This window comes from Monodelphis domestica, chromosome 1 (genome assembly GCF_027887165.1).
Source record: "Monodelphis domestica isolate mMonDom1 chromosome 1, mMonDom1.pri, whole genome shotgun sequence".
Taxonomy (NCBI): domain Eukaryota; kingdom Metazoa; phylum Chordata; class Mammalia; order Didelphimorphia; family Didelphidae; genus Monodelphis; species Monodelphis domestica.
The window spans coordinates 705800171-705819233 of NC_077227.1; the positions used below are offsets into that span (position 1 = coordinate 705800171).

Genomic DNA, 19063 nt, shown 5'->3' on the forward strand with positions numbered 1-19063 from the left:
ACCTTAAAGTGCTTGCAATTAGTATCATTATTAGCTTACTGATTATTTTAATTATTATGATCAGTTGTTATAATTTTATTGATTATTATTTGTTTTAATCATAACAGGTAACACTTATCTAGTGCTTACTACATGCCAGGCACCTTTATAAATTATTATATTATTTGAGTATCACAACAACCCTGGGAAGGAGATATTATTATCCCCATTTTACAGACGAGGAAACCGAGAGAGAGGTTGAATGACTTGCTCACATTGCTAGTAAGTGTCTGGGACCTGATTGGAACTTGGGCCTTCCTGACTCCAGGCCCAGTGCTCTACCCCCTGTGCCACCTACACAGAGTAGATACTATTAGCCCCATTTTATAGATGGGAAATACAGTATTTAGAGCAAAAAGGATCCTTAAAAGTCAGGTAGTCCAACCTCCCCATTTTATTGGTGAGAAAACTGAGACCCAAGTCTTTAAAGGTCTGGCATAGTTTTACACAGAGAGTAAAGAGTTAGGCAGGATTTGAATACATATCTTTAGTTTCCAGATATTCTTTCCCCCTGAGTCTGAAGCGCAGAGAGCTGAACTTGTTGCCCAAGGTCACATGGCATTGGCAAACCAGGATTGGGACTTGGCTTCCCCTACATGTAGCCCAGTGTAATAATTAACTGAAATAACTCCTGCTCACTCTGCCTTACACCAGGTCTCTACTCTGTTGTTAGGCTGGAGGCTTTGGCCACTAGACCTCTTGGCTTAGTGATGGGAGAAGCTTAAATGAAGGTCTTCCTAATTCCAGCCCCCTTTGAAGGCTTCTCCGAGGAGATGGCACCTGAGCGGTCCCCAAGCCTCATCACCCACCTGGATATAACCTAAGTTGGAGACGTCCTTTCGGATGCCAAACCAGTTGGCAGGGTCCACTGGCTTCTGGAAGAGCACGGAATTGCTGATCTCAGACTTCTGTAGGTTGGTGCTGTTGAGGAATGGCTACATGGACAAGGGGGTGAGGGTCAGTGAGGAAGGTACCAAGTGCATGGCCATGGCAGAAGGGCAGGGATGCCCTCTGAACTCGCCAGCCTCTACACACTCCCCCTTCCATGCTCCATCCCAAACTGGGCATCTCTTTGGAGTATTTCTGGTGCCAGGCAGGGACTAGATAGACCCCAGGTGGAAGAGCCCATAATCCCCAGGGACTACCTGATGATACCCAATCTGCTCACATTGAAGACCACATATGGCGGCCTCTTTGGACCAGAGAGTGATGGGAAAGGGGGGCTTGGGAACTAGAGACCAGGCCTTCGGACTCCCAAGCCCAGGGCTCTTTCCATTTCAGTGACCACAGGAGGGGAATAAAAGGCAAAGAGAGGAACTACAAGGCTCTCTCTGGGCCACGGAGGAGTGAAGACAGTCCTGGTCCCACTCTCTGCTCTCCTTTTCAGGTATTGATAGTCATTAATGGTTTACAACAAGGACTCAAATGGAGCCCCAGACCCCTTTGTCAGTGTGGGGATGCCTATAGACCCCTTCTCAGAATAATGATAAAACAGAATCCAAAAGATTACATAGAAAACCAGTTATATGAGATGACATCTAAATTGCTAAACATGACAAATTAAGAAAGAAAAAGATAGCTCTGACATTTTTTGGAAAAGTTCAACAACACCAGGTTAAGAAATCACTGGCTTAGAATTGTAGGGGCGAGATATTCCCTTTCCTAAAGGCAATGGCATTTCCTTCTTCTTTCTAAATAATTTCTTTAGTTGTTTTTTTAATATAAAGAATGGCTGCTTGGGAGGCATGAGTATTTTTTTTAAACCCTTACCTTCTATCTTAGAACCAATTCTAAGGCAGAAGAGCGGTAAGGGCTAAGCAATGGGGATTAAGTGACTTGCCCAGGGTCACACAGCTAGGAAGTGTCCGAGGCTAGATTCGAACCCAGGACATCCTATCCTAGGCCTGCCTCTCAATCCACTGAGCCACCCAGCTGCCCCTGGGACATTATCATTTCAATAGGCAATTCATTATGTCTTCAAGGTTCAAAGCAGTGAACCATCAATGGGGAACAATAACATGGCAAGAAGGGCATAAGTATTTGGGGCTGCCTACTGCCCAGACATGTAAGGCTAGCTAGCATCTGCCAAGGCCTGGGTGGAATGGGTGTAAGGCCCAGGGAGGACACAGGGAGTAGAAGACTCCTTCCTCCCTTCTCCCCACCTCCTCCTTCCCCATTTTCCCCCCAGGCCCCCTCAAACCTCAGTGCAGTTGCTGGAGTACTCCTGGGGATTGACAATCTTGAGCTGGTACAGCATCTTGCAGACGATGATGATGCAGGTCCAGACCGTGGAGAGACAAGAGGCCATATGGCGGAAGCGGGGATAGGGCAGGGCAAACACCCACAGCACCACCAACAGGAAGTTCATCACCGATACCTGCCCAGGGAGAGGGTACCAGGGCTGAGGCCCCTTCCCTTCCCAACCACCCCCTGGGCCCCTGGGCTGTCCATGTGGTTCCCCCGACCCCCCATCATTGCTCCTTGCCTCTCACCTCCTTCAGGGCCACCCAGACCGTGTAGAGGGCCACCAGCTTAAAGATATGGAGCTCCAGGAGGCGCCGAACGAACACTTCCACCTGAGTCAGCATGTCAGAGAAGCGCCCCGCAAGCACCATCAGCCGCTCAGCCACCAGGCCCCACTTACTGGGCAAGTCTGTGGAGGGTGGCAGATGGGGGCAGTGATTGGATGAAGGGGTAGGGGGCTGCAGCATCCCTCTTCTCCCTTGCTCTCCAGCCTAGGGATCGCAGGCTGGACTTGACTCTGGGGTATCCCCACAGAAGTTCAAGGTTGGAAGGAGTCTTGTCATCTCTGTCCAACCCACATCTGAACAGAAACCTCCCCTAATGCATCCTTGGAAAGGGCCACCTGGCCTCTGCCTGATGCTCCCCAGAAGCAGCCCATTCCCCTTTTGGACATCTCTGATTCATTGCGAGGAAGCTTTCCCTTGCATTGATCAGAAAACACTCTCTCTGCCATTGAATCATAAACTTCTTGAAGGAAGTATCTTTTGCCTCTTTTTGTGCCTTCAGGGCTTAGTGCAGTACCTGGCACACAGTAGGTGCTTAATAAATGCTGATTGATCAATGATTATTTCCTTCTACCCTTTTCCTCCTAGATGTACCCTTGGGGGTCAAGGAAAACAAGCATCCTATGTTTTCTCTGAGAGTCTCTCCAATTAAGAGTCAGAGCATTAGAAAGGATCTCAGAGGTCTGACCATCCAACTCCTTCATTTCAGAGTTGGGGAAACTGAGGTCTGGAGAGTTTCAGTGACTTGCCTAAAGTCATAGGGTAAGTGGGTGAGCTGGAAAGTGAACCAGGTGCTGTTTCCATTAGGTCATCGCATGTCCTCCTCCCAAAATTTAACTTCTCTAAGCTTACTGTTCTGTTCCCTCTACTTTGGTCTATGAACATCACAGCATCCTCCTAGAAGGGTAGGAGAAGTCTCCCACTTTTCTCCTGCCCTTCCTCAGCTCAGTAGTTACCTTCAGAGTCCAAGTCAGTGTTGTCAGGGTCCAGGTCGGGGCTGGCACTGGCACCAGGGCCAACTCCACATGGCTCCTCCCTGGTGGCCACCTCTTCCTCCTGTAGCAAGGCCCTGCTATCCTCTTCCTGCCTGCAGGTGGAGAAAAATCAGGAAAAAGCCAACTGGATGAGGAGAAGGAGAGCGGGCAGCTTCACATTGGCTAGCCTAAGAGCTGTGGTCTGTCTGGAGCCATCTACGGTTCTTCGGAATGCCTGCAAAGCTCCATTCCCTCATCTCCACCTCTTAGACTTCTTGGGTTCTTTCAAGACTCAGCTCCCCTCTCAGATCACTCCTTTGGGTATATATGATGACCCCCATTAGGATGGAAGCCTCTTGAGGTCAGGGACTGTTTTTACTCTCCTTTTGTATCCTCAGAGCTTGCTTAGCACAGTGCTGGGCATCCAGTAAGGGCTAAATAAGTGCCTGACGAATGATTGATTGACTGATAGCAGAATTAAGGTTCAACCAGGTCTTCTGATTCCAGCTTCAGTGTTTGTCCTCCCCACTGTATGGTTCTATATACAGGTAGTCCTGGGCACGGTAGGGAGGTGGGGATTCATGTGGTTCAGGGATACCTCTGAATCCACAGCCGGCGGCTGCCTGGGGGAGGGATGTGCTCCAGATCAGTGAGGCGCATGAAGGGTCGGTGGAAGTAGTGCAGCTGTAGAATGCAGGCCAGGAGGAAGAAGCCCGGAATAAGGATGCTGTAGAACAGCTTGGACACACTGAACTGCTCCAGCCCAAGATCCTGTAACCTGCCAGAGGCAGAAAAGACACAAGTCCTCACCATGCCTGCACACCATCATGGAGTCCCTACATGATCCCCAGATAAGGACTGAGAGACCCTCAATATGCCCACACACTAGATGGACTCTGTACCCCATCCTGGAGACCCTCTGCAATCCTCAGAGAAGGACTGGAAGACCCTCAATATGCCCACACACTAGGTGGACTCCTCACCACCTCTGTACCCCATCATGGAGACCCTCTGCAATCCTCAGACAAGGACTGGGAGACCCTTGATATGCCCATGCACTAAATGGACTCTGCATCACCTCTCTGATCCATCATGGAGACCCTCTGTAATACTCAGACATGGAATAGGAGACCCTCAATATGTTCATTCACTAGATGGACTCCTCACCACCTCTGTACCCCATCATGGAGACCCTCTGTAATCCTCACAAAACAGCTAGGAGACCCTTGATGTGCCCATGCACTAGATAGACTCCTCACCACCTCTGTACCCCATCATGGAGACCCTCTGTAATCCTCACACAAAGACTAGGAGACCCTCAATATGTTCATGCACTAGATGGACTCCTCACCACCTCTGTACCTCATCATGGAGACCCTCTGCAATCCTCAGACAAGGACTGGGAGACCCTCAATGTGCCCACGCACTAGCCAGGATCTTCACCACCCCTGAATACCATCATGGAGACCCTCTGTGATTTTCAGACAAGGGCTAGGAGACCCTCAATATGCTCACTCACTAGCTGGGTTCTTCAGCATCCCTGTACACCATCATGGAGAACTGCTGTGATCTTCAGTTAAAGGCTGGGAGATCCTCAATATGTTCACATGCTAGCTGGGTTCCTTGCTGTTCTTGAACAGCATCTGAGAGAACCTTCCCATCACTGCACACCATCCCAGCAACTTCATCCTGAAAATCTTCCTCTCTACCTTCTTTCATCCTATCCCTGCCTATCAGTTATTCCCACATATCATCAATGAGACTGTCTCACCAACAGAAAGACTCTCATGAGCCCCAAACTCCAGCTGAGTGTCTCACTATCCCTGCTCTCACCAGCCCCTGGGAAAACATGAGTGCAGAACCTTGGGGAGAAGTAGGAGCTCTCTTATAGCCCCAGAATAGACCTCTAGTCAATGTTGCAATGCCCAGATGGGATGGTTGATGACAACTGTCAATTAATCAGTGCCAGTCCTGGGCACAGATGCTTGTGTTAGATGTCGGTTGATTGTGCTTGGCACTAGATGCTCTCTAACTCAATGACACAGGGGGAGGAAGGTCATGGGACCCTGCAGTTTAGGTGCCCTGCATCTGATTGGCTTTGGGATAGAAATGCCAACTAAGGAGCAGAGCCTCTTGTGCCAGCCAGGCGCTAGAAGGTCACATGGACATGGCAGTGCTAGCCACCCTGAGCATGGGGCATGACCTGAAAACACACCAGAATAGCTCAGACAGGCAGAGAGAACAGCAGAGAAGGCCTGGCCCCACTCAACATAGCTTGGGGGTCACATCAGCGGGACTTACTGCTCATCAGTGAAGCCAGTCAGATTGCGCCAGTACATGGGGAAATCCTGGAATTGGAAGGTATAGACAGCAATCAGCACCAGCATCGTATAGGCCACCACCAGCCACCAGAACACCTTTAGCAGCTTGCGCCATAGGCTGTAGTAGACCTGTAGGAGAAAGAACATAGTATCAGATTGGTAGAAGACCCATCCCAGAGGTAGGGCATGAACATAGTCCACAAAACTCAGGGCAGAGGGGGTGGGAAGCTCCATCCTCCTAGGGCTATAGGCTGACACATGAACCCTACTGACATTGTCTGCACAGTCCCAGAAGGGCATGCAGGGGGGATGGGGCTGCCCAGCTCTCATTCTTACTCCTGCCATATTTGTGGACATCTATGAAAACCAGCCCTCTCTACACTGGCCAGGCCCCAAGAGAGAATTCTTGGCTATTTTTTTCCTGTTTCTTGGTGAATTCCCTGTGATTCTGTCTACAATGGGAGTGGAAGCTCCTAGGGGGCACACGGAGGCAGATGGTGGACCCAGGAGCCTGGCTGGTGGATGAATTTGCAAGGCAGAGGATGGTTTTGAGTCAGGGACCTAGTAATGAGTGAGGTAGAACAGGTCATGGGAGGGATGACAAAAGTGGAGTCACTGCCCCCTCCATCATCGTACCTGGAAGAGTGTGAGGCATAGCAGGAAGAGAAACATGTAGACGATTTTGTAGACCACAAGGCGCCCAGCAAAGCTGACTACGATGAACATGCCTGCACAGACGTAGATCCAGTACTTGGCATAAAAGTCTGTCACCAGCTCCCCCAACTTCTTGAGTAACACCCGGGTCCGTGTGTGTTCTCCTGGGACCAGGCAGGACAAAAATGAGGTTAGTGGGCCAAAAAAAGACCCCCAAAGGGGGCACTGCCCACCCAAGCATGGCAAGATTTCCTTCTCCCTCACAAACTCCCCATCCATTCATTTATTTACCAACAAGCATTTATATTGTGCCTGCCTTATACCAGATGCTGAGGAGACAAGAAGAAACATGAAACAATATCTGCTCTCAAAGCACTACCTCACAGGACTGTTGTGATAATCAAACGAGATCATATTTGTAAAGCGCTTAGCACAGTGCCTGCCACATAGTAGGGGCTTAATAAATGCTTGTTGCTTTCCCTCCTTCAGTGGGCTAACATTCTAATGGGAAATAACACTTACCTAGATAAACACAAATTATCTACAAAGTATATACTAACAATTGAGGGGGTCGGTCAGAAAATCTGATCTCAGAGGGGCAGCTAGGGGGCTCAATGGATACGGTGCCAGGCCTGGAGACAGGAGGTCTTGGATTCAAATATGATCTTAGACACTTCCTAGTTGTATGACCCTGGGCAAGTCACTTAACTCCAATTGCCTGGCCTTTATTGCTCTTCTGCCTTGGAACCAATACTCAGTTTTGATAGTATTGATTCTAAGACAGAAAGTAAGGGTTTATACAAAATAAAATTAAAAGGGCCCCTCCAAATGTAGAGGAATCCTTGATTTGAGCCTTGAATAGTTGATGAGACTTGGCATCTGAGTGACTATAAAGGGTAAAACAGAGCCAAATAGGAGTCAAAGATGATGTGAACCTGGAAGACCTGAAGGATGCCATTGGTTTAGACAAAGAAATAGCAAAATTAGGAAGAGGGAGGAGTTTGGTGAGAAAGATAATGAGTTGTTATTACATGTAATTGGGAAAATAAAATATTTTTTTTAAACCCTTACCTTCCATCTTGGAGTCAATACTGCGTATTGGCTCCAAGGCAGAAGAGCGGTAAGGGCTAGGCAATGGGGGTCGAGTGACTTGCCCAGGGTCACACAGCTGGGAAGTGTCTGAGGCCAGATTTGAACCTAGGACCTCCCGTCTCTAGGCCTGGCTCTCAATCCACTGAGCCACCCAGCTGCCCCCAAAATATTTTTTAAGTAAGATGACTTCTGAGAAATATTTGAAATATGCAGTTGGAAATGTCCAATGGACAACTGGTTATGGGGGAGCGGAACTCAGAAATCAGACGAGGGCTAATCTGAGAATGACTGGTGAACCCACGGGAATGGTTATTTTATCCTTCTATTTGGGGGTCATTCTCACTCACTCCCCCAGGCCTTCCTACTCATATGGGTATGGAAATGGTCCCCAAAAGTCCATATGAGCTGTGCCTTCAAGACACTCAGAGTCAGAGTCATGGGTTTGATGCTACCCCCTTAATAATAATAGCGATGACTATGATGGTGATGATGGTTTAATTCCTAACATTTGTAAAGTGCTTTTAGCTGTTCTCTGTATACAAGATCGTGCCTCCCACCTTCACGCCTTTGCTCAAGCTGTTATTTCCAGTGCCTGGAATGAATTCTTTCTCCCCTTTCTTTGTTAGTTCTCCTCAGCACCAAGGACAGCGCCCAGTATAGAGTAGGTGCTTAAGCAATGTCTGTTGCATTCCATGGAGTGAAATTGTATATATACACTCCTAACCATCCTGTGAGGCAGGCAGGGCAAGAGTTCTGAACCCCTTTTAAGATGAGGAAATTGATCCTCCCAGGGCCTGTGAATTGTAAAAGCCTCCTCTTGGTCCACAATTGTTCAAATTTTCCTGCCTCCCAGATCAGTGCTCATCCCAACACTAACAAAGGATCCTAGATCCAAAAACACATTTTCATTTTTACAGATGAGGAAACTAAGGCTCATGGAGATAGTCATTCATCACATGTCACAGAGACACTGAGTGTCAGGGGTAGGATTTGAACTTGTGTCCTGTGGCACCAGAGCCAGGCATCTCTCTACTGCACCCCACTGGCTCATAACTAGATTCCCTTATCCAGACCTCCTGCAAGGGCCTTTATAGGATAGCTGCCCCAGAGCTGCAGTCCAGCTCTGGAAGATGGCAGAGCTAGTTGAATCTTACAGTGGAAAGAGCAGCAGAAAGGGAATTAGGGATCCCAGGATTTCTAAAGCAAATCGTCTCTGGGCTTGCTTCTATGAGGGGTTTTGAATAACTAAAAGATGTCTAAGGCCAACGCTGACATCCTATGATGTCCTCTTTTTCGATGGTGTGCATGTATATGTGGTGTCTCCTTCACCGTTGGTCTCTAATCATCATCCCTTACATCCCCGACTCTTCTCCCAATCCCAGGGGTCTTGGCTGGAGCTAAGACTTCAAGGATTGGGCAACCCTACTGGAAACCTCTCCCAGGGCGCCCACTCACCAAATTCACTCACGGTGACCTCCCTGAGGGTGGCTGGAGGCTGCTTCTTCTTAAGTAGTTTCTCTTTCACAAATTGGCGTAGCAGGAGCCAAAAGGTCAGGTTGCAGAGCAGCTAGGGTGCCAGGAGAAGGGAAGGAGTCACTAGAGGAAGGACTAGATCCTTGTACTCTTGTGGGAACTAACCTGCCTAGTGCCCATTGGGAGTCCAGGCCTGAGGGCCAAACTGGGGATCAGGGAGAGAGGGAAACTGATGGAGAGGATGATGGCACCTCTTTCCCCCAAGGGAAAACTGTGCCTGAATGGAACATACTCTTTCCTTCTCCTCTCCTCTTTTCTCTCTCCCCTCTTCCCTGTCTCCTTCCCCATCTCTCCTTCTTCTCCTGTCCTTTCTTCCTCTGCTCTTATCTTTCCTCTAACCATACCTCTTCCCTCTCTTTGCCTCTGTTGATCAGACACAGAGACACAGACACACATACCCTTTTAGGGGCACATACTGAGTTCACACATTACTCATACATGCCCATCGGCCTGCACTCTTAATATGCTTTCATTTCCCCCTCTCCATACTTGGGGACACACAGGATGATCAAACACACTGATACAGTCATATAGAGAGCCCCCTCCCAACAGAGGAATGCCCAGAAGGCAGGTACTGACCATGGCGCCCAGGTGGAGACAGGGGTAGCGAGTGCGCTCCAGCCCCAGCTGGTGCAGGCTCATGAAGCCAACCTTCTTGGGGAGCTCGGGTTCCAGGTCCATGGCCCAGACGTACTGCAGGCTGCAGAGGGCCAGCCCGTAGAGCAGGATAAAGGGGGAACACAGCATGGCAAAGTGGTGACGGCTCCGCACTATCCAGATGAGGCAGGCCCATAGCAGCAGGACAAATGTCAGCCAGCTGTGGTAAGTGATGCTCCACACCTGGAACATGGGGGGCGGGGGGGAGAGCAGGAGAAAGTGAATAGTTGAGGCTGGCGGCCTCCCCTGGCCACTGACTATGGGGATGGCAGGGGACCCTTGGATCAGATAACTAGCTAGGGATAAAAGGGGCCCATGAAGCCATCTAATTCAACCCTATGATTTGCAATAAGAAAATAAGACCCCCCCCAAGAAACCCCCAACATGCAGTGAGTCATAGTCCAGGGATAGGCTTTAAACCCAGGTCCTCACTTTCTACCTATATGACCCTCCTAAGTCACTTAACCCAAATGCCCAGTTGTTATTGTTCTTTTGTCTTGAAAGTGATACTTAGTATTGATTCTAAAATGGAAAGTAAGAGTTAAAAAAAAAAGAATAGGTCCTCTGGGTCCAGAGGCAGGGGGCAAAGCAGTGATTTGCCTTCTCTTGAGAAGCAAAGAAATTAGTGGGAAGAGGTTTAGAATGGGAGAGGAGACCGGAATTCTCATTTAGGCCCCTGCACTTAACTTGTGGTTATGGGTAAAAAATTTCTCCACTTTGGGTTTTGGTTTCTTTATCACATAAGGAGGAATTTAGAAAAGATGACATCTAAGGTTCTTCCCAACTCTGATAGTCTCTGTTTTAAGGTTTCTTCCATTTCTGACATTCTCTGTTCTAAGGCTCCTTTCATCTCTGACTTTGTCTTTTCTAAGGTTTCTCCCAGCTCTGGCATTCTGTTCTAAGGTTTCTCCCAGCTCTGACAGTTTCTGTTCTAAGATTCCTTCTATCTCTGACATTGTCTTTTCTAAGGTTTCTCCCAGCTCTGACAGTCTCTGTTCTAAGGTTGCTTCCATTTCTGACATTCTCTGTTCTAAGGTTCCTCCCAGCTCTGACAGTCTCTGTTCTAAGGTTGCTTCCATCTCTGACATTTTCTCTTCTAAGGTTCCTCCCAGCTCTGACATTCTCTGTTCTAAGGTTCCTCCCAGCTCTGACATTCTCTGTTCTAAGGTTCCTCCCAGCTCTAACATTTTATCTTCTAAAGTTCCTCCCAGCTCTGACATTTTCTGTTCTAAGTTTCCTTCCATCTCTGACTTTGTCTTTTCTAAGGTTCCTCCCAGCTCTGGCATTCTGTTCTAAGGTTTCTTCCATCTCTAACTCTATATTTTCTAAGTTTCCTCCCAGTTCTGGCATTCTGTTCTAAGGTTTCTCCCAGCTCTGACAGTTTCTATTCTAAGGTTTCTTCCATCTCTGACATTCTCTCTTCTAAGGTTCCTCCCAGCTCTGACTGTCTCTGTTCTAAGGTTCCTTCTATTTCTGACATTCACTGTTCTAAAGCCCCTTTCATCTCTGACCTTCTCATTCCTCCCAGCTCTGACATTCTCTGTTCTAAGGTTGCTTCCATCTCTAACATTTTATCTTCTAAAGTTCCTCCCAGCTCTGACATTTTCTGTTCTAAGTTTCCTTTCATCTCTGACTTTGTCTTTTCTAAGGTTCCTCCCAGCTCTGGCATTCTGTTCTAAGGTTTCTTCCATCTCTAACTCTATATTTTCTAAGTTTCCTCCCAGTTCTGGCATTCTGTTCTAAGGTTTCTCCCAGCTCTGACAGTTTCTATTCTAAGGTTTCTTCCATCTCTGACATTCTCTCTTCTAAGGATCCTCCCAGCTCTGACTGTCTCTGTTCTAAGGTTCCTTCTATTTCTGACATTCACTGTTCTAAAGCCCCTTTCATCTCTGACCTTCTCATTCCTCCCAGCTCTGACATTCTCTGTTCTAAGGTTGCTTCCATCTCTAACATTTTATCTTCTAAAGTTCCTCCCAGCTCTGACATTTTCTGTTCTAAGTTTCCTTTCATCTCTGACTTTGTCTTTTCTAAGGTTCCTCCCAGCTCTGGCATTCTGTTCTAAGGTTTCTCTAACTCTATATTTTCTAAGTTTCCTCCCAGTTCTGGCATTCTGTTCTAAGGTTTCTCCCAGCTCTGACAGTTTCTGTTCTAAGGTTTCTTCCATCTCTGACATTCTCTCTTCTAAGGTTCCTCCCAGCTCTGACTGTCTCTATTCTAAGGTTCCTTCTATTTCTGACATTCACTGTTCTAAAGCCCCTTTCATCTCTGACCTTCTCATTCCTCCCAGCTCTGATATTCTCTGTACTGTGGTCCTTCCAGTTCTGGCATGCCATGTACTATGGCCTTTCCCAGGTCAGGGAGTCTAAATTCCTAAGTCCTTCTCAATCCTGACATTTTAGGATCTGATGGCATTTGCAATCATCTTAGGGCAGTGGGCAGAGAAGCCCCCTTTGGCACCATCCATTATGGCCTCCCCCGATACCTCCTTACCATCATGGCGATGAGAGCACACACATAGCTCTGGTTCATGATGACGTGGCCAAGGGCATGCAGGGGTGATGTCTCCTTGTGCTCAGCTCGACTACTTCCTAAAAAAAAAAGGTGGGGATAAGGAGGCCAGGTCAGAGAATCGTGCTCCCCCAACATGGGCTCTCTACACTTACCCTTTCCCCTCTCCCTCCATGATTCTGGTCTCCTGAAAAACCAAGTATCTTCCAATTTGAACCAAGGCCAGGTACTTCTGCCCTCTTAAGACAGTTATGGTGAACCTTTTAGAGACTGAGTGGGAGAACCTGGGTTCAAATCTGGCTTCAGACACTTCCTAGCTGTGTGACCCTAGGCAAGTCATTTAACTCTGCTATCCTTTGCTGCTTTTCTGTCTTTGAACTGGTACTAAGATAGAAGGTAAGGGTTTTTTAAAGTTGGGGAGAGAGAGAGACCCCCCCAATAAAATAAACAGGAAGGAAGGGCAACTTCTTTAGTAAAGCAAACTCTCTTTCTCTCACCAGCTCAGTGGGTGACTTAATGAAGGTTAAGGAACATCAAACTCCCAGAACTCCCCAATTCCTTCTGTATAAGTTCCAAAGGTCCAAAGCAGCCAGCCCACAGCACTGGACCCAGGATGCCCCAGTGGCTCATCCTCACAGCAGTCACAGGGCATGGGAGCTGGCAACCCAGAGCATGGGACAGGTCAAGCCAAGGTCTAGCTGGAGTCTGCTTGGAGCCTGGCAGGGAGCCAGACCTTGAGGGAGAGCCATGAGGACTCACAGAAACTCCAGAGATGGACCCTGGGGGCCAGCAGAAACTTCCCTCCATTAGCAGCAGCCTCCACACTCCCTGAATGCATCTCACCTGTAGGTTGGGGGCTCCCTGGATTGCCTGGGGGCCTCCAGATCCAGGAAGATGCCAACACCAAGAGTGCAGAACTTAGTGGCTTTGGAGTCAGGGGACTTGGACTCTAATTCTAGCTCTGCTCCTGACTACCTGGGAGACTTTAAGCAGGTTGCTTTCTTCCTCTAGACCTCAGTTTCCCAGTCTGTAAAATGAGGAGGTGGTAACTAAATTCCTTTCCAGCTATAATAATCAGATTTCTGGAAGGGAAGGGGAATAAGAAATGTTGGGTAGGAGAGACTAGGACCAAGACACGGAGATGATAATAACTAAATGCCAGCATTAATGGAGCACTCTGAGGCTCACAAAGCACCTTACAAGCATTCTCTCACAACAATCTAGGAAGTGATAAGCTATGATTATCTCCATTTTACAAATGTGGAAACTGAGGCAGGCAGAGGTCAAGAGAATTGGGCAGGGTCACACAGCTAGCCACATTCATATTTGGGGTCTCCTGACCACAGGTCCAGCTCTTTATATGCTGTACTCCCTAGAAAGGGTCACTAAAAGGGCCTGCCCTGGGCCTGTCCTGACCCCAGAGTCTCAAGCTCTCTTCCCTTCACAGGACAATTCAGGCTACACCTGCATCAGTGAGATCTGACCACCAGTGGGCAGACCTTCCCAACATGTTCTCCAGGCAGAGATGTCAAGGCTGGAGTAATTCTGTTGGATGAGACAGTTCTTATAAGGACTACTTCAAGCCTGATGGAGCAGAAAAGCCCTTGTATGGTGGTCAGGAAGGGGTCTGGGGAAGGCCCTTCTGTCTACCAAATATCTCCACCATTTCCCTTTTTTAAATGTTTGCCTTCCATCTTGGAATCAATTCTATATACTGGTTCCAAGGCAGAAGAGTGGTAAGGGCTAGGCAAAGGGGGTTAAGTGCCCAGCTAGGAGGTGTCTGAGATCAGATTTGAACCCAGAACCTCCCATCTCTAGACTTGGCTCTCAATCCACTGAGCCACCTGGCTGCCCCTGCCCCTGCATCACTTCCTTCTTGCCATTTCAAATCTTCCTAGGGGCTCCCATAGACTTAATTAAATTTACTTAATAAAAGCTTAACAGAATTCATCCCAAACAAGACTTAAAGGCAACTTCCCCTTGGAATAGGTGACCAATCCCACTTAAATAAAAGGGCAAGGGGAAGACAGCCTGTTGTAATGAAAAGAGCCCTGAATGTAGAATCAAAGGACCCACATTCTGCCTCTGCCTCTAGCTGAGTGAACTGGCAAAAGGTGTCTCTTTCTGAGCTTCAAGCATTTTAAAATTATATTAGAAAGAAGGGATATTTTTACATTTTAATTTAAAATTTTTTTCCATGGTTACATGATTCATGTTCTCTCTCTTCTCTTCCTTCCCCATTCCCAGAGCTGACAAGCAATTTCACTGGGTTATACTCAAATCCTAGTTGCATATTATTCATTTTTGTAATAGAGTCATCTTTTAAAACCCAAAGCCCAACTCATATGTCCATGTAAACAAGTGACAAGTCATATATTTTCTTCTGGATTTCTACTCCCACAGTTCTTTCTCTCGATTCTTTTTCATAAGTGGGGGAATATTTTTTTCAAAACCCTTCTAATTCTAATTCTAAATCAATTCATTAGAATTAATACTGTGTATTGGTTCCAAAGCAGAAGAGTGGTAAGGGCTAGACAATGGGAGTTAAGGGACTTGCCCAGGGTCACACATCTGGGAAGTGTCTGAGGCCAGATTAAGAGGGGGACATTTAAAAAAATTAAATGAAATAAATGAAGTGGAATGGACTAAATGATTGATAAGGTTCCTTCCAGTCATAATTCCAAAGATTCTACAATGGGAATTACAGCCTTTTCTGAGCAATGGAATCTTCATGAAACCCTCTTGGACCAGATGGAGAGATATGAGCTAGATGATGATATATATTAGGCGAAGAAATGAGTAGACCCAAAGTGGAGTCACTAATGACATGCCAATATGGCAGGAGGTTTTAAGTGGAGCCGCCTAGGGCTCAATTTTTGGCCCTGTGCTGGTTAAAATTTTATCAACCACTTAAATGAAGGCATAGATGACACTTTCCTAAATTGAAGGTGGCACAAAGATGGGAAGGATATCTCGTATGTAAGGATGAGAGTCCAAAGAGATCTCAACAGATTGGAACAATATGCCAACTATTTACTACTAGATGAAATGTAAATGGAAAGTATTGCATTCAAGTTAAAAACCATGAGCTTCCCAAAGACAAAAAGAGGAAGCTGTGTCTAGATAACAGTTTAGATGAGAAAGATCTGGAGGTTTTACCAGACCACAAGCTCAATATCAATCAGTGGAGAGACAGGACTCAAAAAAAAAAAAAGCAATTTTGATCTTTGACAGCTTTCAGAACACATCTGGAGGCTTAGGCATCACCTCAGAGGAAAGATACTGATGAACTGGAGAGTATATCTATAAGGACCTTTTGAGGGACTCCTCCCACATTTTCTACTCAGGAAAGGGTCTGATTCCTGCCAGAAGACCTCAGGATTAAGAGGAAGAGAATCTGGGATGATGGAGAATTGGAGGCCAAGCCATGTCCAGAATTGATGGGAGGAACTGGGGATATTTAGTCTGGAGAAGACACGTCTTTTGGGATAATCGGTATCTTTAAGGAATTCAAGCATTGTCACCCAGAAGAGGGATTCGCCTTGCTTTGCTTAGCCCAAGAGGGCAGAACTGGGAGCAATGGGAGAAAGCTGCAAAGAGGCCAATTTTAGCTCAGTTTAAGCAAAAACTTCCTGGGCTATCCCAAAGGCAAAAGGGCTGCACTGGGAGGCAAAGGGCTCTCCCTCAACCGCTGGAGGGCTACTATTGAAGGCTGGACGAGCCCTTGTCAACATTGTTTCAAGCAATGGGAGGACCTGATGGAGGGTCTCTGAGGTCCTTTCCAACTCTGAGCTGCTGCTGGGATTTCTGAGTGTGGATCTGGAAGGAGGAAGGGGCTGGGCAGACCCTGGAAGTATCAGGAGGAGAGCAGAAAAGGTGCTGGACTTTTTTGGCTCTCCCTGTTTCGTCAGCATGGATGAGTCTGCCTGATGAAGATGGGAGCTGTCGATAGGAGAAGGGGGTGTCTGCTCTGCCCCACCACCTATCACCAAGGTCCAAAAGAGGGTCCCAACTTCTGCCTCAATTAAACTTGGCCAAGCGATGTCTCTCAGGCTAGAAAACCAGAGTGAGGACGGTCACCAGGTGTGGCTTGTCAGTGATAGGGCTGACCAAGGACACGTCTTCCACTGCACCATCCCCTGACCATCTTAGGCTCCACTTACCTGGGCGATGCTGGGTTGGGGTCTGGCTGTTCAAAACATGAATAGTACAGTTCTCTGTGGCCTCAGTGGGACTCCCGGGCAGCATGTTCTGGAAAATTAATAATGATAACAATTAGCATTTATATAGCACCTACTATGTGCCAGGTTCTGAACTTAACACTTTATGAATATTATCTCATGCTATCCTCACAATAACCCTGGGAGGTAGGTGCTATATTATCCCTGATTTTACAGATGAGGAAACTGAGGCAGAGATTTACATGCCCACGGTCACGTAGCTATTAAATGTTTGAGCCTGGATTTGATCTCGGGTGTTCCTGACTCCAGGCTGAATTATTTTATCTATCTGCCTCTAAAAGAGAGAAGCCCTCCTGCCCAAGAGCCAGGGAATGAGCTAGTATGTATGGGTACATGGAAGGGGGAAACAGATGAATCAGGGGGCCCCCTCAAAGGAGGAAGAAATGTTGGGGAAACAGATTTCTGCTTCTCTTTCAGCTATTATGGATCCCACTCCCTCTCCAACACTCAGGGTCCCTGGAGTCCCCAGAAAACCAAGGACAAGTCAGTAGAAAAGGTTGGATTCCTGTCTCCTCCCCTGGCTGATTTTCTCTAGAACAGATCTTAACCTTTCTGGCATCCTGGTGAAACCTAGGGACCTTTTCCCAGAATCATGGTTTTAAGTCATTGAAGAAAATGTTCAGTTTTAGTTCTAAATGAATAAAGAAAAATATTTTTCCCTTTCTAAGTGTAGGGATCCCCTGAAACCTATCCATGGAATGAGGGATCCGGGAATGGATAGCAGGGGTCTGCAGACACCAGCTTAAGAACCTTTGCTCTAGAGCCAATGTTCCTTTCTCTGACCCATCCTGGCTGTCAGGAGTCAGGCCTTCAACGTTCCCCGGGGAACAGGCCACCTCACTTCCAGCTGACAGGCAGAAGGGTGGCAGGGTCTCACCTTGGTTTCCTCCATCGCCTGGGACCGACCCGTGGGTGCCTGGCCTACCTCCATTAGCTCCACTTCTTGTTCTCTTTCAGCATCCTCCTTCTGATTGGTGGAAGGCAGGAAATAACAACAAAAATTCATTTCCGTGATACCTTTAAGCTTTTTTTTTTTTAACCTTTGCTTTTTGTCTTCGTAACAACTCCAAGACAGAAGGATAAAGGTTTGACAAACAGGGTTCCGTGACTTGCCCTGGGTCACACACCTGAGGCCAGTTTTGAATTCAAATGCTCCCAATTCCAAGCCTGACTCTCTATCCACTATGCCACCTACCTGCCTCATCCATGAAAGCTTATAGAATGTCCCCCCCCCCCAAGAACCCTATGAGACCAGTGGTACAAATATTACTGTACCCATTTCACAGATGAGGAACTGGGCTCTAAGAGGTCTAATGGCTTGCCCAGAATCACATAGCTCATCAGTGAATGAGCTAGGACCAGATCTTAGGTCTTCCATTGCCAAGACACACAGAGGAAAGAGACTCCTGGCATCTTTCTCCCTTTCCCAGAACATCCCAAGCCTCCCTGACACTAACCCCTGGACAAATAAGCTTTGGCAGTGTTCACAGGCTCCTCACCTGGTCAGAGGGATCCAGCCTCCTCAGGGTGAGCAGCAAGGCCACCGCGTAGTAGAGCAGCAGCAGGACGCCTGGGTTCACGTAGACAGGCCAGTCATGGCTGGTGTTAAGGATGAGGGCATTGGGGTTGGTGCAGTTGGTGAGGCTGATGATGTCCTTGAGACCAAACACCCTGGGCCAAGAGGCAAAAGAATCACCACCTATGTCCTGAACACAGGGACCCTCGGGACTCAGGGTGGGAGACAGGTGGGGGCTCCAGGGAAGGAGCAGAGGCAAAGCTTAAGGAGATGGGAACTCAGGGGGAGCAGAAGGTAGATGTTCCTCGTCAAGGGGCAGATGGAGGCTTGGAAAATGGAGTGGAGAGAGGGATTTAGGGTGTGGGGAGGAAACAGGGGTTTATGGGAGTTCAAGGGAGAAGATGAGATCTCTGGCGGAAGGAAAATGAAACCTCAGGACCAGGAGATGAAAGAGACTCGAGATTGGGGAAGAAATTGGAGGTGGGAGTAGGGTCAGGTGGATGGAGAATGGTAAAAAAATAATAACCAGCATTTATATGGTGCTTTAAGGTTTGCAAAGAGCTTTGTAAGCATTATCATCTTATTTTTTATATCTTATATATTTTACCTTATATATTTATATCATATATTTTATCTTATATATTTTATATATATATCATATATTTTATCTTATATATTTATATCATACATTTTATCACATATGTTTATATCTTATGTCTATTTATAGCATATATTTTATATATTTATATCATATTTTATTGTATATATTTATAGCTTATGTATTTTATCATATATGCTTACATCATATATTTTGTCTTATATATATTTATATCTTATATATTTATCTTATATATATTTATGCCTTATATATTTTATCCTCACAACAATCCCAGGAGATAGGTGCTAGTACTATTCCCATTTTATGGATGAGAAAACTGACACAAGTTTGTGACTTGCCCAGGACACACAGTGATGTGTCTGAGGTCAGATTTGAACCTAG

General features: G+C 47.0%; 1 protein-coding gene across 2 annotated transcripts in view; it reads right to left on the reverse strand.

The window, feature by feature from the left end:
* Positions 1 to 19063, reverse strand: part of PIEZO1 (piezo type mechanosensitive ion channel component 1) — a 179767-nt gene that overhangs the window by 34556 nt on the left and 126148 nt on the right. For both annotated transcript variants that reach the window (XM_007477300.2, XM_007477299.2), the window contains exons 8-20: positions 18047 to 18218; positions 17425 to 17514; positions 16470 to 16557; positions 12289 to 12386; positions 9721 to 9981; positions 9064 to 9175; positions 6499 to 6680; positions 5843 to 5991; positions 4140 to 4319; positions 3524 to 3654; positions 2532 to 2692; positions 2240 to 2416; positions 849 to 974 (exon numbers count right to left, since the gene is read on the reverse strand). In XM_007477300.2, coding sequence (XP_007477362.1) covers positions 849 to 974; positions 2240 to 2416; positions 2532 to 2692; positions 3524 to 3654; positions 4140 to 4319; positions 5843 to 5991; positions 6499 to 6680; positions 9064 to 9175; positions 9721 to 9981; positions 12289 to 12386; positions 16470 to 16557; positions 17425 to 17514; positions 18047 to 18218 — 1927 coding nt within the window. The remainder of the gene's footprint in view (positions 1 to 848; positions 975 to 2239; positions 2417 to 2531; positions 2693 to 3523; positions 3655 to 4139; positions 4320 to 5842; positions 5992 to 6498; positions 6681 to 9063; positions 9176 to 9720; positions 9982 to 12288; positions 12387 to 16469; positions 16558 to 17424; positions 17515 to 18046; positions 18219 to 19063) is intronic.